The sequence below is a fragment of the Rosa rugosa genome, chromosome 2 (genome assembly GCF_958449725.1).
Source record: "Rosa rugosa chromosome 2, drRosRugo1.1, whole genome shotgun sequence".
Classification (NCBI taxonomy): Eukaryota; Viridiplantae; Streptophyta; class Magnoliopsida; order Rosales; family Rosaceae; genus Rosa; species Rosa rugosa.
The window spans coordinates 47,794,053-47,818,674 of NC_084821.1; the positions used below are offsets into that span (position 1 = coordinate 47,794,053).

General features: G+C 38.7%; 4 protein-coding genes and 1 long non-coding RNA gene across 5 annotated transcripts; 1 reads left to right on the top strand and 4 right to left on the bottom strand.

Annotated features, from left to right (window-relative positions):
• Nucleotides 1–3,852: 3,852 nt before the first annotated feature.
• LOC133734814 (uncharacterized) lies at nt 3,853–5,485 on the bottom strand. The gene is made up of 2 exons (XR_009858597.1): nt 5,039–5,485; nt 3,853–4,216 (listed from the first exon to the last, which is right to left on the bottom strand). It is a non-coding gene; the product is annotated as an uncharacterized LOC133734814 (long non-coding RNA).
• Nucleotides 5,486–5,751: 266 nt separating this feature from the next.
• Nucleotides 5,752–9,601, top strand: LOC133734799 (G-type lectin S-receptor-like serine/threonine-protein kinase At4g27290). The gene is made up of 7 exons (XM_062162417.1): nt 5,752–7,382; nt 7,511–7,663; nt 7,747–7,904; nt 8,278–8,488; nt 8,615–8,852; nt 8,932–9,082; nt 9,163–9,601. Exons 1-7 carry the CDS (start codon nt 6,119–6,121, stop codon nt 9,469–9,471), a joined length of 2,484 nt encoding a protein of 827 aa, XP_062018401.1. The 5' UTR covers nt 5,752–6,118; the 3' UTR covers nt 9,472–9,601.
• Nucleotides 9,602–9,741: 140 nt separating this feature from the next.
• LOC133734801 (G-type lectin S-receptor-like serine/threonine-protein kinase At4g27290) lies at nt 9,742–13,637 on the bottom strand. The gene is made up of 8 exons (XM_062162418.1): nt 13,484–13,637; nt 12,034–13,356; nt 11,566–11,697; nt 11,359–11,483; nt 11,077–11,287; nt 10,681–10,918; nt 10,443–10,593; nt 9,742–10,347 (listed from the first exon to the last, which is right to left on the bottom strand). Exons 2-8 carry the CDS (start codon nt 13,310–13,312, stop codon nt 10,039–10,041), a joined length of 2,445 nt encoding a protein of 814 aa, XP_062018402.1. The 5' UTR covers nt 13,313–13,356; nt 13,484–13,637; the 3' UTR covers nt 9,742–10,038.
• Nucleotides 13,638–14,387: 750 nt separating this feature from the next.
• LOC133730885 (uncharacterized) lies at nt 14,388–15,656 on the bottom strand. Its single transcript, XM_062158391.1, has 2 exons — nt 14,907–15,656; nt 14,388–14,846 (listed from the first exon to the last, which is right to left on the bottom strand). Exons 1-2 carry the CDS (start codon nt 15,654–15,656, stop codon nt 14,388–14,390), a joined length of 1,209 nt encoding a protein of 402 aa, XP_062014375.1.
• A 2,560-nt stretch (nt 15,657–18,216) lies between these two features.
• On the bottom strand, nt 18,217–21,892 carry LOC133734803 (G-type lectin S-receptor-like serine/threonine-protein kinase At4g27290). Its single transcript, XM_062162420.1, has 7 exons — nt 20,466–21,892; nt 19,994–20,116; nt 19,640–19,764; nt 19,364–19,574; nt 18,993–19,230; nt 18,741–18,891; nt 18,217–18,649 (listed from the first exon to the last, which is right to left on the bottom strand). The coding sequence occupies exons 1-7, from the start codon at nt 21,733–21,735 to the stop codon at nt 18,341–18,343; spliced, it is 2,427 nt and encodes an 808-aa protein (XP_062018404.1). The 5' UTR covers nt 21,736–21,892; the 3' UTR covers nt 18,217–18,340.
• Nucleotides 21,893–24,622: the final 2,730 nt, after the last annotated feature.

Consider the following 24,622-nt stretch of genomic DNA (forward strand, 5'->3'; position numbering starts at 1 on the left):
GTATTCCCAATGGCAAAGACATAACCAGTTGGGGAACGCGCCTTGTGCGGGTCTGATAGATAGTCTGTATCAGCATATACAACAAGGCGAGCATCATTCTGTGGATCAAGTGGGTTTGATCCATTCCTTGATGCATAGGGATAGAATAAGCCCATGTCCACCGTACCTCTACGGTAGCGAAAAATGTCTTTTATGCCATTCCAGTGGCAGTGTGTTGGCGCAGAGCTATATCTAGCTAACAAGTTCATATCGAAAGAGATGTCCTGTCTAGGACATTGAGCCAAGTACAATAATGCGCCTATTGCACTTAGATATGGGACTTCTGGTACCAATATCTCTTCGTTATCATCTGCAGGACGATACGGTTCTCTCTAGACTTCAGACGACCATGGGTGTGCTTGCTTTTATCCTCATTAAAGCATCTTAACATCTTCTGGATGTAATTTGGTTGATGGACCAAAATTTCATCTGCACTGTGCTCGGGCTCCAGGTCGAGACAATAATTTGTTCTCCCAAGGCCTTTCATCTCAAATTCCAACTTCAGGTGCTTTGCGGTTTCCTTGATCTCTTCAGGAGTATCGATCAAATTCATGTCATTGACATAGACCGCCACAATTCTAAACTAGGAACTTGTTTCCTTAATAAACACGCATGGGCATAGTTTATTATTCACATATCCCATCTTGATTAAATATTCACTTAGACGGTTATACCACCTCCGTCTGGATTGTTTCAATCCATAAAGTGAACGCCTCAAAACTAATGGAGAGCGTGTTCCGTGGTCTAGAACTATTTGCATCGGGTATGTTAAGTTCTTCAGGAACTTTCATGTATATCTCTGTATTGTGATCCCTATGGAGATAAGCTATGACCACATTCATAAGCTGCATATTCAGTTTTTCAGAAACTACCAAACTGATAAGGTAGCGGAACGTTATGACGTCCATTACTGGAGAATACGCCTCCTCGTAATCAATCACAGGGAGTTGAGAAAATCCTTGCGCCACTAGACGAGCCTTGTATCTTACAATCTCGTTTTCCTCATTACGCTTCCTTACAAATACCCATTTAAATCCTACAGGTTTAACATGGTGAGGTGTGGGAACGACAGGTCCGAACACTTTTCTCTTTGTCAAGGAATCTAATTCGACCTGGATTGCTTCTTTCCATTTTGGCCAGTCGTCTCTACGTTGACATTCATCAATAGAGCGAGGTTCGATGTCATCGCTAGTTATAATTTCGGTAGCTACCGCGAATACAAATATATCATCGATGATAATCTCATTTCGATTCCAAATCTCACTTAAGCATGCATAATTTATCGAGATTTCTCTATTCTCGAGAGTGGGTTCAAACGTTGGAGCGTCCCCCAACGTTGTCTCTTCTAGGACGGACCCATAATCTGGAATTATCTCGTGAGATGGATCAGTTGAGATCGCGATGTCTAGTGGATTCGTTTGTGCTGGTTTTACCCTCTTCCGGGGATAGTAATCCTTCGAACCTAGTGGTCTACCTCGCTTCTGGGCAGGGACATGTGACTGGTTAGCCGCCATGGTCGTACCTCGTCCATCCGGGACAACGCGTCCTACAGGGACATCTATTCTTGCAGGCACATTTGCAGCAGGTATATGTGATCTCGTCACTTTAGCTAGATCAGAGAAAGCGTCTGGCATATTTTGGGCTACACTTTGTAGATCTAGAATTCTCCGCACTTCACTATCGCATTGTGCGGTTCGGGGATCGAGATGAGACATAGTGGGGACATTCCACGTCAATTCACGTCGTTCATCAGGAACGGTAACGTTCTTATCTCCCCCTAACGGCGGGAAGACTGTCTCATCAAAGTGACAATCTGTAAACTCTCCGGCATTATCAGGACTTATGGACTTTATGGGATAATCCGAGTGGTGATCCACAATTTCATGATCTGGGCGAGAGTTTAGCAAAAGCAGCATTTTCTTGTGGACAATAGTGTAACATGTGATCACTTTGTCGATACATCAACCACAACCATGAAATATTTAAATTGTCCGCATGGTGGTTGGAAAGGTCCACAAATTTTCCTTGCATTCTGTGCAGAAAAATGGTGTGTGTATATACTAGTCTTTGCACATGATGGTCTAGAGTTTAACATTCCTAACGAGCAAGTTTGGCGTAATGTGTTACTAAACACAGGACCCTTATTCAGAAGGGGATGCCCGTGTGATAAGTTGAGGATACGGTGCATCATACTTTGACCTGGGTGTCCCAAATGGTCATGCCATAGCAAGTAGTTGCTCGAATTGGTTAGCTTCTGGCTAACAAATTTCAATTTCTCCAATATACGCTTCTGGCCGCACATTCAGAGGTTATGCAAAGATATTACACTCATTTTTCTTAGGGGTTTCAACGTGATAAATGTTGGTTCGAATATCCTTAATACTCAATAACGTTCTTCTGGAACGTGGAGAATATAAGGCCTCATTAATGGTAAATTCAGTACCATTGGACAACATAAAGTGGGCTTTGCCATAGCCCTCTATCAGGTTGGATTGGCCTGATATGGTTGTCACAGAGGTATGCATGGGCAATAAGTTTGAAACATATCTCCGATCTCGGAGTATGGTGTGCGTAATAGCACTTTTAACCGGACAACAAACTTCCCCACAGAATATGCCTATTCATTTATTTAATTCAATGGATCACATGTATGAATAAGTTTATTGAATTAAATATATTCGAACATAACCACATTTCTATAATCCAAAATAATTGAAAACATAAATCACCAAAATCCGAAGATGTTTCATTCATTAAGATGAAATAGATATGGCACAAGGGGCCAATTATACCCATGTCTTCGAGTTCTAATCCTCGGTATGTTCAGTAACTGCCTGAAAATCCATGATCTCTAGTGTGGAATCGATAGAAAATGACCCTTTAATAAAGTTGGTATTTCGAGTTCTGCGACTGGCGTAATACTCATCTACTGCTTAGGCTATCGCACAACAGGTGCCGGACCAGCAGTCAATTCCTCCACATTGATAACAAAGATCATGCTGATCGATTCTGGTGGCAGCGGGCCGGACCAGTGTTCCTTTCAACTCGGGCTTGCTGAGTTATGGCATCATGGTTCCTACCACGTGGGCCTTGGCCACGTGGAGCCTGATTACATGGCCTCTTGGGCTTTGGCCAAGTGGCAGACGGTCATATGGGCTAATTTCGTTCTGCCAATCATGTCTTGCTTCAAGCAAGAAAATGGTCATTTGATGGTGAAAGTGCTCTTCTAGAGCGACCCAAAGAATCTGTGTATCCTCTTCATCGGATACTCAACTTGGAGTGTTTTCTCCATATGTTTCCTTTGAAAATTATGGCACTCATATTAAAAGCATCAATGACGACATTGTTAGCATTGATTGTTGATCTCATCTTCTTTGCAGTTAGATGAATTATCACATCTTGAACCACTTTAGATAGTTTCTTCCGGAAACCTCCAAAGAAACAAAGTCAAGTTTGTTGAGATTTGGTATTTCTTACAGGAAAGGAACAAATAATCTTAGTGCTTTGGGTAATATCGTCCATAAGCAACTAATAGGAACTTCAGGTTCTATAACATGGTATGAAAAATCGGATTAAACATGTAAAATCTACTGGTTTTATCATGTGTGGTGAATTTATGAAGGAAACTTCAAGTTTCTTAAATGGCATTATCGAAACTACAAGTTCGATATGTGTATGAACTACTGGTTCATTTAGAACTTCTAGTTCATTAGGTACCTGCATTTTCTACACATATATTCTAGTGCGAAAATTTAGACAAGTAACACAATAATATTGAATAGAGCAAATTGAAATAATATCTCACAAATTGAATAAATGGAAATCACAAATCAATTGAGATATTAATTGCATGCTAGTAATATAACATATTAATTGTCACACAATTATGTGAATAAATGCTTCTGGCAATTAATTACACATATGAAATATGGTGAATTTATTTGCAATAGCCATAATGACATGTACATTGTCTGGGTTCAAATCTCAGTAGAATCAAATCATTTTTCCTTTTATTTGATTCTGCTGGACCAAAGGAATGGGCTTGATAGTGAAGCCTATCGGGCTTAGTCTGCGGGCTTGTGACCCGGCCTTTCATGCGTAATTTAAATGGTGTGTGAGGCCTGCTGGGCTGCTAGGTCCCGCAGAGGGAGAGTGGGCCTGCTGGGCTCAAGCTGGTCTGCCAAGGAATGAAAAGTTATTACTCAACCCTTTTGGTAACTCCAATTAAATACGACCAGGTAAGAGTATGAGGTTTGGGTGGAGCGAGGCTCTCTTAAGTACACAACCTCATTGTATCTTGCCTAGACATCACATCGAATTGGGTGAGCCTACTTGGAAAGATTCATAATATTTCAGTGTTGTCAAAACTACAGGTTCGATACTATATGTGAACTTCTGGTTCAATATTTATGTATGAAATTTTGGTTCAATGTTTATGTGTGTGAACTTCCGGTTCGTTAAGTACCTGCATTCCGCACATATATATTCTAATGCAAAGAATTTAAGCGGGTAAAATATTTAAATTTAATATGAGCAGGTAACACCACAAAACATTATCATAATAAATAATGAAGGAAAGATGTATCATTATCACAAAGTCCAAACAAGTATTTATAGATATTTGTCACAATATACATGAATTAATAGCTAAATTAAAAAGCTATTGATTTTCCTTTTACTCATTCCATTATGCCAATTATAGTGCAAGAGAAATAAGTGTCTCTCATAGATGATTAAGTTAAACTAGATGCTTCAATAAAAGTCATAAATCGTGATTGCAGCTTCTACTGAATAGCAGTCGAAAAACAAACCAAAATCCCAACCAAAACAACCCAGAAAAATATGAAAAATTATAGAGATGCAGTAAACACACAGAGGCTCTAGCATACAAAATTTGGTGAATTTTGGAGTTGAATTACTATTTTAAATAAATACGGGAACACAGAGGACAGAAGGTAAACTGAAACAGTAAAATCTGTTTTTGCTTGGAAAAACATACTTGGTTGTAGAGCTGGTAGAGTGAAGATGATTGAAAGATGAACTGCCTCTTCTCTGCAACCCAAGTTATTCACCTCTCCTCTTGTCAATCTGCAATCCGAATCGTAGAGCTATTCGTGCTGATAACGTGTTGTAAAACTAACATAGAAAGTGTTTCAGAAAATGGAGAGAGCTTTGCTTCTAAGAACTTGAGAGAGAGAGAGTTTAGATGCAGATAATAAGTGTAGTATTTTCTGTTTTTCTCCTCATAACATGGATGAGAAATGGACTACATATAGTGGAAGATAGGGAACATGTAGCCTAAAGTCCTCCATAAAACAAGGACCCCTAAAGTCCTCCATAAAACAAGGATTCCTAAAGTCATCCATAAAACATGGAAAGGGTAAGCCTATAACAACATAATGATGTACCCTATATCTATTTACATGATATAGCCATAATGATTTACAACAGATGCGTGTTTCTGGTAGAATGGTATAGAAATTGGAATTGTTCTGTGTGTCACTTTTAGACATTTCCTGTCACTGTTTTGCTTTGATAAGATTGGAATAAAATTGACCTTCTCTTTTCTTATTTTTTCCTTTTTCCTTTTCGATCTTTTTCATCTCTTGTTACTTCTCAATCAAATTGAGACTCCAATGGCATGTAGGCACAAATGCAATTTGATGGTTATGTAACCATGACACTAGCAAACTAAGAAGAAGAAAAGAGGTTCTGTCAACCAATTTTGGTTTGATGATTTCTAGGTTATACCCTGTTAGTTGTAATTTCATACCCTAATATGCTCATACCCATAGTCAACTTTTAAAATGTATCAATACAATTATCAAAATGATCAAAACTAGACTTGTTAAAAGAAAATGATAGATGGAAATTCAACTTCTTTAATCAATGCAAACTTCAATGGGGTCTCTTTCTGATTGAGAGGGTTAGTAAAAAAATTGCTGAAGTTTGACATTGCACTACACAAAGGACTTCAATTACTTCTGTAACCTCTCATCTCATTTCCTGCTGTTCAAAATCTATCAATGCATTTGGTTCTTTGAACTATTAAGCACACCTAAATTCATTCAGGAGCTCAATGAAAACTTTCATCATACCTCTCTTTGTTTTCTGTCTGTCACCAATCTTCATGTTTTCTGCTCCATTAGACACTATAAGTGCTACTGAGTCACTTAAAGATGGCAAGACCATAGTTTCAGCAGGTGGGAGCTTTGAGCTAGGATTCTTTACCCCCCAAAATTCCAGTAATTGGTACTTGGGAATATGGTACAAGAAGATAGCTGCTAGGACTGTGGTGTGGGTTGCAAACAGAGATACCCCATTTAATGGTTCGGCTGGAGTTTTGAAGTTTTCTGACCACAGAGTTCTTGTACTTATAAATGATGCCAACACCACAATTTGGTCTGCCAATTCCTCTAAATCAGCAACCACCCCAGTTGCACAACTTTTGGACACAGGTAATCTAGTTGTGACAGATCACAATGACCCGGAAACTTTCCTGTGGCAGAGTTTTGATTATCCATGCAATACAATTCTGCCTGGCATGAAATATGGAGTAAACTTGGTAACAGGCCTGAACCGGTTCCTGACGTCATGGAAGAGTGATCAGGATCCTTCCAGAGGGGCTTATACGAATCAGCTTGACACAACTGGGTTACCGCAATTTTTACTAAAGAAAGGTTCTGTAGTGCAGTTCAGGTCTGGACCTTGGAATGGTCTCAGGTTTACTGGAATGCCTAATTTGAAACCAAATCCCATATATACCTATGAGTTTGTATATAATGAGGAGGAAATATATTACCATTACCAACTCATTAACAGCTCAGTTTCTACAAGGTTAACACTAAACCCCAATGGAAACCTCCAGCGTTTCACATGGATTGACAGAATTCAGGATTGGAGCCTTTACTTGACTGCACAAATAGATGACTGTGACAGGTATGCAATATGTGGGGCATATGGTAGCTGCAACATTAACAACTCTCCTTCTTGTGGATGCTTAAAAGGTTTTGCTCCGAAATCCCCCCAAGACTGGGAGATGGCAGATTGGTCACATGGCTGTGTACGAAAGACTCCACTGGATTGCCACGATGAAGAGGGTTTTCTACAATATTCTGGCATTAAATTGCCAGATACACAGCATTCCTGGTATAACAAGACAATGAACCTCAAAGAATGTGAACAGGTTTGCTTGAAGAACTGCAATTGCACAGCTTATGCTAATTTGGATATTAGAGGAGAAGGAAGTGGCTGCATACTCTGGCTTGGAGAACTGATTGATACTCGAGAATTCTCTGATGCTGGACAGGACATATATATAAGGATGGCTGCCTCTGAGCTAGGTAAGGGTTTACTAACTTTCTAATCACAGAAAATTAGGCATCCAGATATCATGGATACAAATTCATTCTTAGAACTTACTTAGATATTGTTTTTTTGTGGTAATTCTAATTTATACTTGAACTGGCAGTGACATACAGACGCTTGAAGGGAAAAACAAAAGTTAAGGTCATAGTTCTATCTTTACTAGCTGTGGGGATAACTCTTCTAGGCCTATGCTTGATACTAAATTTATACAAGAGGAAGAAGAAGAAGGAAAAAAAGCAGATTAAGAGAAAATTAGGTAACTTATTTCTATCTGTACTATACTGATACCAAATTTGATCACAGCAGAAATAATTCTTTGATAATACATTTTAATTGTAGGAAATATGTTGCATACTCCAGAGCAAGACAGCAATGACCAATCCCAAGATGAGCATCTAGAGCTACCATTATTTGATTTTAGTACTATAGCAGATGCCACCAATAATTTTTCTGTTGCTAACAAGCTTGGAAAGGGCGGTTTTGGTCCAGTTTATAAGGTAGAAAATAAAAGCAATGCTGAGGAACTACTCAATGGATGGCACCATTCAGTATGCAATTTTGTTTTCACCAATTTCAAAAAATGCACTTAGCGATTGTGCACATCATTTCACTGTCTGTTTTGTTCTATTGTGTATCCACTAAGAATGATGGAACAATTATTGATGATATAAAGTTATGTTCTGCTGGTAGCACTATAGAGCAATATGAGTACTTGACAAATCAAAAACTTTATGTGTTCAGTTATTACCAGTGAATTATCCTCTTCTGCAGATAAGGTGGATCCTTTTTTAGCACGACAGGTTTTCAGTTTACTGTTGGTCTGATTTTAGCATGAAAATTGTGAATAATAACAAGAATAATATCCTACAGGGAAAACTGATGGAAGGGCAAGAAATAGGGGTGAAAAGGCTTTCAAGAAGTTCGAGACAAGGAATCAAAGAGTTCAAGAATGAAGTATTATGCATTTCCAAGCTACAGCACCGCAACCTTGTGAAGCTTCTGGGATGTTGCACTGAAGGCCAAGAAAGGCTGTTGATATATGAATACATGCCCAACAAGAGCTTAGACTTCTTCATATTCGGTTTGGCTTTTTATTCACCCTTTTCTTTTTAGCTCTAACTAACTTATTGTGTTTTATTGGCTTAGTAATTATTTTTCAAAAACAGCCATCCAGATTTTCTAACCTTATCCTTCAAAACTTGGGCAGATGAACAGCTAAGTATAATTCTGGATTGGCCTAAGCGTTTCCACATTATCAATGGGATAGCAAGAGGGCTACTTTATCTTCATCAAGATTCCAGACTGAGGATAATCCATCGTGATCTAAAAGCCAGCAATGTCTTACTAGACAATGAACTGAATCCAAAAATTTCAGATTTTGGCATTGCTAGGAGTTTCGGAGGAGATGAAACTGAAGCAAATACGAAGAGAGTGGTTGGAACATAGTAAGGACCATAAATACATGTTGTAGGTCACTACTTACTACAGTTACATATGACAATAATTTATAACTATGGTTTGCAGTGGTTACATGTCTCCAGAATATGCAATTGATGGTGTCTTCTCGGTGAAATCTGATGTTTTTAGCTTTGGCGTTTTGGTACTTGAGATAGTGAGTGGAAAGAAGAACAGAGGATTTTCTCACACAGACCACAAGCTTAACCTTCTTGGACATGTAAGTGTTATCATTAAACAAGTGTACTTTATCCCTATTAGTTAAATTTACCAAATGCGGTAATTAATATCCTGAAATAGGCCTGGAGGCTCTTCAAAGAAGGCAAGCCATTTGAAATGATGCATACATCTATAAAGAACAAAAACACAAGCAGTATGTCTGAGGTATTACGATCAGTCCACGTGGCTCTATTCTGCGTGCAACAGAGTCCAGAAGAAAGGCCTAGTATGTCAAATGTAGTTCTCATGCTAAGTAGTGATATTACATTGCCACAGCCTAAAGAACCAGGCTTTTTCACAGAAAGGCATCTGCTATCTATGGCTTCCTCATCAAGCCAGCGTGAAAGTTCTTCATCCAACAGACTATCCATTTCACTAGAGGCTCGATAGAGTTCACTTTTACTCAAGACTAATTATGTTTAGCCCTCATATGATGACCCTCCGACTATGTACAATGTTATCGCATTTCATTATTTCAGCCAGAACAACTTGGTGCTATATATATCAAAAATTTAAAACTTCCTGCAGAACTATGAGGTTGTATTCCTAAATTCTTTTTGCTGGTTTATCACTTCTGCTGATGAAGATAAAAATCACTAGAATTATAAGGTTCCGGTTAGTATTTAGAGTGAAACTAACTGGAGAATTTAGACAATAATGGATAACTGAAATTCATATGCTAATTAATTTGATGGCTAGTGCCTACAACATAAAAGACACAGCTTTGGAAATACAAGTCTCAGATACTACCAACCCATATAATGCGATAACGGGAGTTGTTAAGAACTTAAGATAAATGGAGTTGTTATCCATTGAATCCCAACAATAAATACCTCTTGATGTAATTGACAGTTGGAAGACTTACAAAATGCAACTCTCTTCTCTTCCATCAAGAACTATCACCAATTCAAAGTCAGTTCGCAGGCAGAATGCGTGAATCCGAAATATGAACAAGGATTATCTAGCTTCTACCATCGTAATAGTCAATGTGGTTCCTGTGTGACTTCTTCCTTCACCTATGATGGTATCAATGTCTACAGAACTTCTTTCTGTGAAGAAACCAGGCTCCTTTGGTTGAGGCAATGCTACACCCTCATTGCTCAACATAGGAAGCACTGATGACATTTCTGGTCTGTCTTTCGGCAGCTTTTGAACGCACAAAAGACCCACTTGAATGCATCTTAGCACTTCGAACTCAATGTATGAGTTCTCCAAGCAAGGATCTAGTAGTTTCAAACCCTTATCTTTGTTCCACAGTAGCCAAGCCTGGAAAATTGCAAATTTTATGTTATTTAGCAATACACACGAAAACTGTAGGTTCCAAGTAGACACAGACTCAAACATAAGCATAAATTTCTTACGTGTCCCAGAAGACTGTGATAGTGGTCTGGATGATGAAACCCTCTGTTCTTTCTGCCACTTATTATCTCTAACAGAATCACTCCAAAACTGAAGACATCAGATTTCACTGAAAACTTGCCATCAATTGCATACTCAGGAGACAAATAACCACTACATGCACACAACAGGATTTAATTACTTGATCATAACTTGAAACAAAGTCATTCATGATATAATATATATGATATCACAACTTACTATGTGCCAATTACTCGTTTGGTTTTAGCTTCACTTTGATTGTTTCCAAAAATTCTTGCTATGCCAAAGTCGGATATTTTGGGGTTCAGCTCATCGTCAAGTAGGATGTTGCTACTCTTAAGGTCCCTGTGAATGATTCTAACTCTGGAGTCTTGGTGGAGGTAGAGTAATCCTCTTGCAAGCCCCACGATAATGTCAAATCGCTTTTGCCATCTCAACACCACCTTTCTATTTTGATCTGCACAAGTCATCCATAGCATGAATTTTGGCTCAGTTTTTAACCCTTCTAACAGAAATAAAGCCACAGAGGATTCTGTTAGTTACATAAATTGTACGGAAAGTAGTCAAAAAAAAAAAACACATGGATGCAAGAGTTGAAAGATAAAATCTCCCAACCGAAGATGAAGAAGTCCAAGCTTTTGTTGGGCATGTACTCGTAGATTAGCATCCTTTCTTCTCCTTCAATGCAGCAGCCCAAAAGCTTAATCAGGTTCCGGTGTTGAAGATTGGCTATCATCGTAACTTCATTCTTAAACTCTTCAACACCTTGCCCAGAGTGTTTTGAGAGTCTCTTTACTGCTATTGATTCTTCTTGTGTTAGTTTGGCCTGAAAACGTAATGCAAGTATATTAGCTCAACTCTGTAGAAGAAATGGTCAACTATGTATCAGCATGTTACCTTGTAAACTGGACCGAAACCTCCCTCTCCAAGTTTATTTCTGCTGGAGAAGTTATCAGTGGCAGTTGCAATAGTATGAAAATCAAACTGGGGCAACTCCAAGTCCTCCTTACTAGCTCTTGAACCTGTAAAACAAAGAAGATAATAAAATAAATAAAATGGACGAAGACCATATTATAAAAGCAATGAATATGCATGAATACTTACCCCGTTTGTTTCGTCTCTGCTTCAGAATTACACACCAACATAACAAACCCAGAAAAAGAAGCACAGAAGCTGCTGATAGGACAGAGATGAGTACTACTCTGTTATGCTTCTTGCTGGCAAGTCTGGTAGCACCTAAAGATCAAATAACAGGCAACATTTTGTATCACACATTGTGATCTTTTCTGTAAATGCCATGCGTCGCTTTCTTCTGTACTTCTGTATTTGCTTATTTTATTAGTATCTCAGCAAGATTTTCATGCATTTAGTATATTGAACCATAAACAAAGTTCACAACCTATGGACCTTTTATCTGAGAGTTGGAAGTTGCAACATACAATTCAAATTCAATTAACATACAACATGAATAAAATGAGACTGCAGAAACTAGCTGTTCCTAAGTAACGCCCCAAGACAATACGTACTAATGTTAAAGGATTAGGGACTATATGAAAGAAAATATTCACTTGCCTAGTTCAGAAGCTGGCATCCGAATAAAGATATCTTGCTCACCAAGATCCTCAACAAACTCCCGCATGTCAATCAGATTTCCAAACCACATAACACAGCCACTGCCTCCACTCCGAATATCTGAATTAGCAAAAGCTATGCAGGAACAATTCTTCAAGCAATTTGCCTCACATTCCTCTGTACTCATGCTCTTGTTCACCCAAATATCCAGCAGGTCTGGCAGTTTCACATTTTTCAGTTTCAGGAATCCTTCTCCCTTCTGGCAATCCAGTGCCATCTCCCTTTTGCAACCACTTGTCCCATTAAGCACCACCCACTCTTGCGGAGATTTAGGAACAAACCCCTGCAAGCAATCGCAAATTGGTACCTTATTAATTCTGCAAATGCCATTTGCTCCACACTCCCCGTAATTATTACACTGATCATTCTGCAAAGTATACATAAGGGCCCATTCTGTGCTTCCCTTATTCAGCACTAGCCGCTGCATCACACCTGATACAGACAGCTGTAGTCTTGTAGTAATAGAGCTTTCAGCAGCCTCAAACGTGTAATATATCTCATTGGTATTGTACACAAAAGTTGCCTTTATAACTGTGTTAGTATTGTTCGAAACGTAAGAGCCAGGGAATCGAAGACCATTCCAAGGTCCGGTACGGAACCTTTTGCTAGACCCTTCGGCAAAAACAAACTGAGGCAACACATCATTATCCATCCCATAGGTATATGCCCCAAGAGATGGATCGGTGGCATTTTTCCATGAAGTCAAATATTGGTTGAGGCCCCTTTTGAAGTTCCATCCCAGCTTCATCCCCGCTAACAATGTGTCTGATGAGAAATCAAAACTTTGCCACACATAGCTTTCAGAACCTGTCATAGCACTGTCTCTAACAACAAGATTTCCAGTCTCCAAAAGCTGTGCAACAGGATTTTCTGGGACTCTGGAAGAATTGGAAGACCAAATGGTGTTGTTCATCTGATTTGAAATGACTAGACTGCCATTTTTGGACAATTTCAAGGCTCCATGTGGACCAGGAATTGGATTTTCTCTATTGGCAACCCATACAACAATATTTGGAAATTTCTTGTACCAAATTCCCAAGTACCAGGCTCCAGAGTTGCCGGGGGAGAAGAGTCCCAATTCAAAGCTTGCACCGGAAGAAACCAAGGTATCAGAGCCGGTTATGGATTGTGATGGAGATATTGTATCAGCTGCACTGCACAAATTCAATACTAAAAATTGGAGTAGAGAGGTAAAGACGATGAAAGAAAGGCCCTTCATCTGTGTCTTTTGCGGTGCTTGCCAAAGCTACCAGTTCCTTTTCCCTATTCAGATTTCAAGAACACAGTTTCAAATCTATATGTGTTTATGATCAAGCTAGAAATTGAGAAAGAAAAAGAGAGAGGGAAAGGGAAGGGGGGGGGAGAGAGAGAGAGAGAGAGAGAGAGAGACCATTTCGTTGTTTGGCTGCTGCAGAAACGTAAATTTGGAGGGGGTTGTGTGTGCGGGAGAACTGACGGAGAAGTAGCTAGCAGTCATTTATATAGATTAGGAACATATATTGTCAAAACCTGATACCTAATGGTCCAATTCGGAACATAGGTGATGGCACACGTTAAGATTAGGAGGATACCCTAAAGGTCAACAACACTTACAACTGCTACTTTAGGGCAACTCCAACCATTGGGTGCCATACCAGAACTGAGCTAAAAATGAGACTTTTCATCTCCAACGGGCCAATTTAGGGGGATCTGGTTCTGGAATTATAGGACTTGGCCCTAAACCAAGTCTCATATATGAGTTGACCAAAAAAAAAAATAAGTCTCATATATGAGACTTTTTCAGAACCGAGACCTGTGTACAGTGTATTGGGGCCACAAGTTGGGCTGTGGTAGCCCAAGGCCGGACGAAACCTGCGAGAGAAGAAGAAGATGGTGACGCGCTGGGCTGGAGGGAAGAAAAGGGATGAACGGGCGCGTGGTGCGCTGGAGGAAGAAGAAGACTGCAAATCAGCCGCTGCTGTGGGCCCCGCCTGACGATGTTGTCCCCTGCTGACCGTTTTGCACTGTGCAACGGTCACGAGAAGGACGGCTCAGATCTGTCCATTTTGAATATGGACGGCTCTGATGTCGTCCCAATTTTTTTTTACTATAACGGTTATATATTTAATCCAAGGGCTAAGATTGGAGGAGAAAAAATGATCAATGGCTCTTGTTAAATTGAGGATGATTAATTTCATAATAAAGCATGATCTTATTGAGTAAAAGCACACCACACAACAATACAACCAAACTAGGTCATGTCCATTTATCATGACAACATGGCCACTTATTGAAAGCAATAAATTTAAAACTCCTCACTGGCGGTTCTGATCAGCTTGTAGCTTCATGGTCCATAGGTGATCGACTAGATCGTCTTGGAGGTTTTTATTCATCACTGGACATCTAACCTTCCTATAACGACGCAAGAATTGATTTAGTTGTTGCGGATTGCGATCAACATCGGTGTCAATTACTGGTCTGGCATATATCTCTGCTTTCTTTGGTCTGGTTGGGATATCATCCGGATCAAATGGCTCTGCTTCATCTTCATCATGTTCATCTTCAACAATCATATTGTGCAAGATAATACACGTCATCATGATGTATTGAAGGTTCTCCTTACTCCACCCACGAACTGGTCCTCTTATGATTGCCCAACGAGCTTGGAGAATACCAAATGCTCTCTCCACATCTTTTCTGTATGCTTCTTGCATCCTTGTTAAATGTTGTGTCTGCGGACTCCTCAGGTTTCTAATTGCTTGTACGAATGACCCCTATTTAGGATATATGCCATCAACTAGGTAATAAGCTTGGCCATAGTGCCTATTACTTACCTGGTAGCTCACTTCAGGGGTTTCACTAAGGCAGGCCTCATTGAACAACAGTGAACATCCAAGGACGTTAATATCATTCAGGGAACCTGGAAGTCCGAATAAGGCGTGCCAAATCCAAGTATCGTAGGAGGCCACCGCTTCCAAGATGATTGTCGGCTTCCCCTTGTAGCCAGTATATTGCCCTGCCCATCCGCTGGGGCAATTTTTCCACTGCCAGTGCATACAATCAAGGCTCCCGATCATCCCCGGGAATCCCCTTTCTGCAGCTTTGTCGAGTAGCCGTCGCAAATCTGCCGGTGTTGGTTGGCAGAGGTAAGTCTCATGGTACACATTCCAGATTGCTTTCGTGAAGTGTTCAAAAATCTCAATAGCAGTGGACTTCGCAATATCTAGGTAATCATCGCAGAAGTCAGCTGTGATGCCATACGCGAGCATCCTCATGGCACATGTAAGCTTTTGTTCAGTGGACAAGCTGACTCTCCCAGTAGCATCTCTTGTCTGAACAAAATATGGGTCGTAGTTGGCCACGTCGCGCATCATCCTGTCAAAGACCCAAGGTTGCATTCTATATCGCCTACGAAATATGTTTTGTTCATACCTGCACGGATCCTTGAAGTATTGAGCTTTGAGTCGAAGATCCATAAGCTCTCGATCCCTGGCCTTATAAGTACGACCTTCCGAGGAACCACCCCATTGTGAATCCTCATCTTCCAGCTCTTGGATTTGCAAGGCAGCGGCAGACATCATCATGGCTCTTCAACGGTTTCTCGTGACGGCCTCTTCTTGATCTTTCTGCAACCATTTCGTCAAACGATTCATTGCAGAAACGGTTTGACAAAATCAAAACGAAAAGAATATGGAGATTTGTAGGCTTTGGATATGAGAAGGTTTGTGAATTTGTGAGAGATGAGGATGACAATGACCTCATATTTATGTACGGTTTGAAATGATATCATCAGATAAGATATGACACGTGGCGGTCAAAGACTCAACTGAAATTTGGACGGCCAATTAGGGATTGACACGTGGCTCATGAAATCACATCCAAATTCGGTTGTTTGTCATATATGCCAACACAACCAAGGTTTTAAATTTTTCCAAAACTGCCGAAATTTCCGTAATTTTGAAGTACCGAAACGAAATTCATATGCTATATCATTTCCGTCAGAAGTTTCCCGAAATTTTCCGTACATTTCCACGAATTCTTAATTTCCGAAATATCTACACATATTTAAAAATTCATACCGAAATTTTGTCCGAAATTTCTCTAAAATTTCTGTTAAATTTTATGTCACCTACAATGAATTTTTACTTCATACTTTTATAGAGAAAATATGAAATTTTGATTTTGATTTTTTTTTTTTTTTTTTTTTTGCAATCAAGTTGAATACAACAAAAAATCTTTTTGTTTTTATCTGCTACAAAGTTGAATGCTCCAACCATAACATGATTTCCTTTTTGCTTCGTCTCAAATATTGTATGCTTCATACACTGTAACATCATATTAGGTAATTCCACAATATCCGATATATGGATTGCATGTGGAAAGGGAACAACACGTACACATACAATAACCATGTGATGAAGTACGAATATCATTTCCAAAATTCATGTACTTGGGAGCAGTATTGTATGATACTAAATGAAAGCAGTTCAACCAGCTAGATCGAACCACATCGTAGTAGCTTTTATATTCCTTTTGTTGTACTTGTTCATTTTCATTCACGAGGTTTTAGTTTTACGTGCCCCGCCCCACCCCCTTGTAATTTTCTAATTATTAAAAAAAGTAAATCATATTTACATTATCAATACACAACACATTATCAATACACATAGATAAAAACACTAGTTTAGCAATCTACTACAGTACTAGTTAATTAATCGTCCATATAAAATATCATAATTCTGTTATAAATGTATAATTTTAGAGATGTTACATTGTAAATAGGTTTATTATAGGTTAGTTTAGTCTATGTAAAAGTTTCATTCAAAAATATCATTTTATAAATGCAATTAATTTGATTTCTTTATTTTTAACCAAAATTTCCACCGAAATCGAAACTTTCTCCGAAATTTCCTTAAATTTGAAGTACCGAAATCGAAACCGAAACCGAAATTTGAAACCTTGGACACAACACATCAAAATATCTTCTAAATAGTTCGCTCGTTTGTCATACATGCCGACACAACATGACAAAAATATTTATTATGAATTTTTTTTATAAAAAAAATAATTAAATGATAAGAATAATTTTTACATTTTATGATAAAAATTAAAATTAAGATTTTTACCTTATTTAATTAAATTAACATATTTTTAATATAATATTCATAAACATTATAATCATATACTACTTTAATCAAGAATAGTGAAAATAGCACCACCATATAGCACCTCATTGTTGGAGATGAGAATGAGTCTTATATGAATAGTACAACAAGGGGGTGTTAAAATGAGAATAGCACCCCCAAATACAACCTCCTTGTTGGAGTTGCCTTTTAATGGTCCAATTTGGGACATAGTTAGGTGATGCCGAAAACTGCTCCCTAAACCCTACTTTATTCCAATGCCGAAAACCTTAAAGGTTGTTTCTCTGATCATAGTACATCCCAGTGAGCCCAATTTCTTATATCTGTTTCAACATGACAGTAGTACAGAAACTTCACACTTAGATATGGAAAATGTTGGTTTATTGCTTGGTGGCTCTGGTGAAACTGTTAGTGATGGAACTAGCCACCACCTCGAGCCATCAATGTTGTTGCAATTTGGCAGCAAAATTAATGATAAGCCCAGGCATACTATTGCTGCTCCTAATGTACAACAACAATGAAAACTTGCGAGGTGAGTAAATAGTGTTCTGTTGGAGAACATGATGCTGCCAACAATTATAACCGCTGCCAAAAACTTATACGATAAATTATACATTTGCAGAACATTTGTTTTTCATTAACGAAGGACCACCATGGCTTATGACTGAGTCTGCAGAAATAGCTCTTTTTCAGGAATTAGATGAACTATACGATATTCGTAAAGATGAATTTAGCCCATCTTGTAACCAAAAAAAGCTGAAGTTAGCTTATCCTAATGCTTTAATTTATTAATGCAGTTCTATTATACATTCACATATGTCTAAAGTCTTAAGTATGAGTTTTCTACTTCGACAAATTGTTTCAATTTTCTGTGGAAAGAGTCACCTTCAACTCATGGTATGCCATGATGCTAGTGCTCCTTACCTTTGACTTTGATGTCATCAATTAATTGAAAATTTAAACACCTATTAAGTTCTCATCTTCTTCTAGAGTACTCCCATTATTGAAACTTGGGTTAGTCTCTCAAAAAATCTAGAGCCACTAAATGTACATGATTGCTATAAATTACGTAGTTTATATCTAAATCATCAAAACATACATCGAACTCAGGGTCGAGACCTCAATCATCGAGCTTCCATCGTGGTAATGGTAATCATGTTTCCTGTTTTGCTTCTTCCTTCACTTATGAAGGTATCACCATCCATGGAACTTCGTTCCGTGAAGAAACCAGGCTCCTTCGGTTCAGGCAACATTGCTCCCTCGTTGCTTAACATGAACACCACTGATGACATTACTGGTCTGTCGATGGGCCGCTTTTGCACGCATAATAGACCCACTTGTATACATCTTAGTACCTCAAACTCGACATATGAGTCCTCCAAGCATGGATCTAATAGTTCCAAAACCTTTTTTTTGTTCCATAGTAGCCAGGCCTGGAACAATTGCAAATCACATTCCTTTAGTCACACAGATGGAAAAACTAAGGTTCAAAATAAATAGACACATAATCATCTAATGCCTTACATGTCCCAGAAGACTGTGATGGTGATCTGGATGATGAAACCCTCTGTTCTTTCTGCCACTTACTATCTCTAGCAAAAGCACTCCAAAACTAAAGACATCGGATTTCACTGAAAAGTGCCCATCAATCGCGTACTCGGGAGACATATACCCACTGCATGTAAACAATACAATATAAGTAACTGATCATATTTGGAAATCATGAATTTGTTTTGGTTGATGAAGGCATCGATGTTCTATGTTACTATAACTCACTATGTGCCAATCACTCGTTTTGTCTTCGCTTCAGTCTGATCAAGTCCAAAAATTCTTGCTATGCCGAAGTCAGATATTTTGGGGTTCAGCTCATTGTCGAGTAAAATGTTGCTACTCTTGAGGTCCCTATGAATGATTCTCAATCTGGAGTCTTGGTGGAGGTAGAGAAGTCCTAGTGCAGTTCCAATTATAATGTTGACTCGTTTTTGCCAATCGAGCGATTTCTTTATATTTTCATCTGCACAAGTCATCAATCATGTCAAATTTGGTTAAATTTTCTTTTGCTGAGACATAAAAAGAGCCTAATCATACGACTCTGTTCAATTGAGTAAACTACAATGAAAAGTAGTAAAAGAAACGAGGTTCCAGACCGAAAATAAAGCAGTCCAAGCTTTTGTTAGGCATATACTCATAGATTAGCATCCTCTCTTGTCCTTCAATGCAGCAGCCCAAAAGTTTAACAAGATTCCTGTGTTGAAGGTTGGCTATCATCGTAACTTCATTCTTAAACTCATCAATACCTTGCCCGGAATCTTTTGAGAGTCTTTTTACTGCTACTAGTTGTTCTTGTGCTAGGTTGGCCTGAAAATTACTGTAAGTTTTAAGATTACATTGATAGACAATGAGATCCACTGTCGATTTCTTACCTTGTAAACTGGACCAAAACCTCCCTCCCCAAGTATGTTTGTCCCTGAGAAGTTATTGGTGCCTGCTGCAATTGTATGAAAATCAAACAGTGGCAACTCCATGTCTTCCTTATTCGATCTTGAACCTATATAAGAGGTAAAAAAGGAAAAGAGATGTATCAAATTAATTTGCAAAGTGCATATGAATAATCAAAGGGAACTGTCCTTTTTATTGCTTGGTAAGATTTGCAGAAGCAAATACAAGGTATTCATAAAGGCCACCAGACAGGACATGAACATGAAAGGACTGTGTTAAAGAGTTTCACCAATTATATTTTGTTTCCACAAAACATTAGGCAAGGTCACTATGCTTACCCCTCTTCCTTCCTTTCTTCTTCCAAATTATAAGCCAACATGACACACCCAGCAAAATTAGAACACAAGCTGCTGAGATGACCGCTATGAGTACTACTCTTTTCTCCTTCTGACTGGCATGACCTAAAGATCATATAATGTGTAACACTCAGATATTAGTCAAATGTCTTAACTGTCTCACATAATAACTTACTAAAGTGTAGTGTAATTGCAGTTATCTTCTTTGACCTGTTTCAGCAGTTTTTCGTGCATTAGCATGTCTAATTGGAAGCATACAGAGCGTAACAAAATTTTGATCTTTTTTTATTTGAGTCTTGAAACATGCAATAGGAAAGCAATAAACATGTCATTGATAAAATGGGATTGCAGAATCTGGCAATTCCTATTGGATGTCCGATGTGCTAAAACCTTATGTTCATGATTAAGGACTTGGATACACAAATCAGGAGATTGAAGCAGAATACTGAAGTACCTAGTTCTGATGCTGGCATCCTAATATAAATATGTTGCTCACTTTCATCAACAAACTCACGGATATCAATAAGGTCTTTAAACCACATCAGACAGCCGGTGCCTCCAAGACTGTAATCTGAATAAGCATAAGCAATACAAGAACAATTCTTCAAACACTCTGCCCTGCATTCCTTCTTGTTCCGGCTCTTGTTGACCCAAAAATCCAACAGGTCTGGCAGTTTTACATTTTGAATTTCCCGAAACCCTTCTCCCTTCTGGCAATCCAATTGTATCTTCCTCGTGCACCCACTTGTCGTATTAAGCACCTCCCACTCTTGCTGGGATTTCGGAATAAACCCCTCCAAGCAGTCACAAATGGGTGAGTTGTTAATTCTGCAAATGCCATTTGCGCCACACTCCCCGTAACTATCACATCGATCATTCAGCAAATTATACATATCGTTCCATTCAGTGCTTCCTTCATTCAGCACTAACCGCTTCATGTCACCCCCTTCAGTCAGCTGCAATCTTGTAATAAGAGAATTGTCATTAGTCTCATACGTATAATACAACTCGTTTGTATCATACACATAACTAGGTGTTATAATTTCATTGTTCGAAACAGGAACACCAGTAAACCGAAGACCATTCCAGGGCCCACTTCGAAACTCTTTCTCCGATCCCTTAGCAAGAACAAGCTGAGGCAAAGCAAGATTAACAATCCTGTAGGTATACTCACCAAGAGATGGATCACTAGAATTTTTCCAAGAAGTCAAGAACTTGTTGAGGCCGGTTCTGAAATCCCATCCAAGCTTCATCCCCGCTAACAACGTATCCGATGGGAAATCAAAACTCTGCCATACATAACTTTCGGAACCCGCTGTAGCCTTGTCTCTGACAACAAAATTTCCAGTCTCCAAAAGCTGTGCAACAGGATCTTCAACTACTGTGGAAAAATTAGAAAACCATACAGTCTTGTTCATCTGGTCTAAAAGGACTAAAGTACCATTTTCGGTTAATGTCAGGGCTCCATCTGAACCTGGAATTGGGTTTTCTCTGTTGGCGACCCATACAACTATATTCGAAAACTTGGTGTACCAAATTCCTAAATACCATGCTGTAGAGTTTCCGGAGGAGAAGAGTCCTAATTCAAATCTTCCACCGGAAGAAACCAAGGTATTGGAGCGGGTGATGGATTGTATTGGAGATATAGTATCGACTGCACTGCATAAACTGAACACTAAAACATGGAAAAAAGAGATAAATAAGATGAAATGAAGGCCCTTCATCTGAGTTTTTCGGCTAAGGAATAGAAAGGAGATGGACACCAGTAGTTTTGGACTTATTGCATCATACTTTGCAGCAGCAGCAGCAGCCCTTAATCAAACTCAAACTAGCAATCTGGCATGAATTATTTACTTGGACTTAGAAAATAATGTTAGATAGGAATTACCTTTATTGGGTGGTAATTTCTCCCACTGAAGACACCATTTTTGACTTTCCCTCAACTTCTCCACTTGGGAAATAGCCTTGACTGCTCAAACTGTTGATACAGATGAACCAAATTCAACGCTTTCACCTTGCTGGGTAGGTCTCAGATTGGCAAATGACTTGGGGAAGGGAAACAGATTGCTGAATTTGTTAAAGAGGGATTTTTTCTGGAAATCTCCGGCCAATCGCCACCGTGAGGAGGATGAATTCCACAGCTTGGCGGCATCAGTGGCATTGACTGCTCCATGTGCGTGGATCGTAAGAAGGATTCACTGGTTGAAAAATGAGCATGAAGAAGACCAAGTCTTCAAGTCGTTTTGCCGCTTTGACAGAAAGACCGGAGCCTTTGTTCCTATTATTTATTTATTTGAATTTATTTCAGTTTACCCCTGAGGTTTGGGAGTGTCATCATTTCACCCTCTCGACTCTCAATTTCAATTTTTTACCCCCTAAATTTTCTAATTTTTGTCTGCTGTGCCCAATCTCTTATCCTCCGTCCAAATTGGACGTTAAATCCGAACATTGAGGGTTGAAATGGTCATTTTCACACAAATTTGCCTCCAAAATTTAAAAGTTGCAGCACAAACTTAATCTATTACATCTACAAAGATTTGCTTCCAAATTTTGAAATTTTTCTGCCAAATTCTGATAAGTACTAAAAATCTGCAAAATATGTGAAAGAACAAATGGGGAAGCATATTAAGGGAAATTCCAGTACCAAAAACCTTATAAGTACAAATGGGAAGCATATATGTGAAAGAAAAAAAATCCAAGAACAAATCTGCAATCACAAACAAAGACATATTTGAAAGGATAGTCTTCATATATTTGATAGAATAAACTGGAGGCCTGGAGCTTACATTGTCTTGAGCATTAGCATCCTAATGGATGAAGATCAGTACATGACATCCATAAAACCAAAAAAAAACAAAGGCTTAGTTTGGGATTGATGTGTTGTGAGGGGAAACACTTCCGAACTTGCTGTGAGAGGAAGCAGCTGAGGTGTTTGGTAAACTGTTTTTAAAAGTGTTGTGAGAATGAAAAACAATTTCTAGGTGTTTGGTAAGTTGCAAGACAAAAGTGCTTTGGTTGGGTATAATTACCAAAATGATCATACATGCTAAAATATGCTACTAAAATATATAATTTTGTTTTTTTTATTATGTCACCATACCAAATAAAAAAATTTCTCATGTATTATTCTTGTACCCTTGCTTGGACCGAATAAAAGATTTACTTTAAACCCTACTATTACACAAAATAAGTCTAGAATATTTGGATTAATTTCCCGACCATAGTTCAACGGGAACCATTACACAAAATACATTAAAGTCACTTGAAATTTGCAACTAAATGCTAAGTAGATGCATTCATTAGACTTTGAGCAATTGCATTTCTTAATACCTCCATTTCTTGTCTTCCCGGACCATCTCCATCATGTTCATTATCCTCCTTTCCTATTCTTGTTCGCATTGTAGATTTTAATGGAGCTTCAAAATGAATAGCAAAACACCAGCATAAGTAAAGCATTTATATAATGTGCAATTAACATCAAGTACTGATCAACTTATATAGTGGAAAAGAGACATACTTACCAAACAGAGTATGATGCCAAGAAACGATCAGAGTTGCATTCCTTTCAGGTCACCCTAGCAAGCAAATTCCTCCCCAGCATTTATCTGGCTAAAACAGGATAATTTAATTAACATTCAAACAAGAACAATATTAGTCTTTGAAAGTATCTGAAACTTTCTGTGCCTTATATACAATAGATTCAGAACTTCAGGTATAGATTAGAGATATTAAATGTCAAAAGGAGATCAGCTTACTTTTTTGGCATGGCCTTCTCATCAATTAAAGCTCCAATCTACAAAGCACGGATACGTGATTTTGGCCTCGTATCCCGTATCGAGTCGGAAAATGGGTACGATACGGTCGGATACGCTCGGATACGAGCGGATACGCGGATCCGAATTTGGATATGGTCTGGATACGTGCGTATCCTATGCAGATACGTAATGATGTAAATAACTTGGATACGCGGGGTAATATTGACTTTTTACCATTAAAAAAACAAAACAAAAAACACAAAACATCGCGACCTACTCTCAGCGCCGTTCTCTTCCGCTTCGTTCAGTTCCTGGTTCTCTTCCGCTTCGGTCGTTCTCTTCTCTTCTCCTCGTCTTCGCAAGTTGCAGCTAAGATCAATCAAACTTCTCCTCTTCTTCGATCCGCTTGGAGCTTGGAGCTTCAGTTAGACACGCTTCGGGTACGTTCTCTTCTCTTCTCTTCTTCTGACGGTTTCATCACTTTCATGGGTTTTATGGTTTGATTGTTTGATGATAGTAGGATAAGGATATGGGTTTCATGGGTTTGATGATAGAAGGATACGGGAAAGTGATTTGCATGCTTCTAGTAATTTGCAGATTGCAACATTTAATCGGGAAAGTGAACAAAAGCATGGAACCCCTGGCCTATATACATTCAATTAATTTAGACTTTTCAATGCTGCTGATTCACAGGCCTGGCCCTGGGAAATTCAAGGCTCGGGGCGAAGAATAAAATTGGACCTTTTATATATATAAAAAAAAAAATTTAATGTTTCATATTGATGAAAAAAAATGATACAACGAGGGGGACGTAAGACCAATACCCCGAAAAATAAATATTACATCACTTTATATC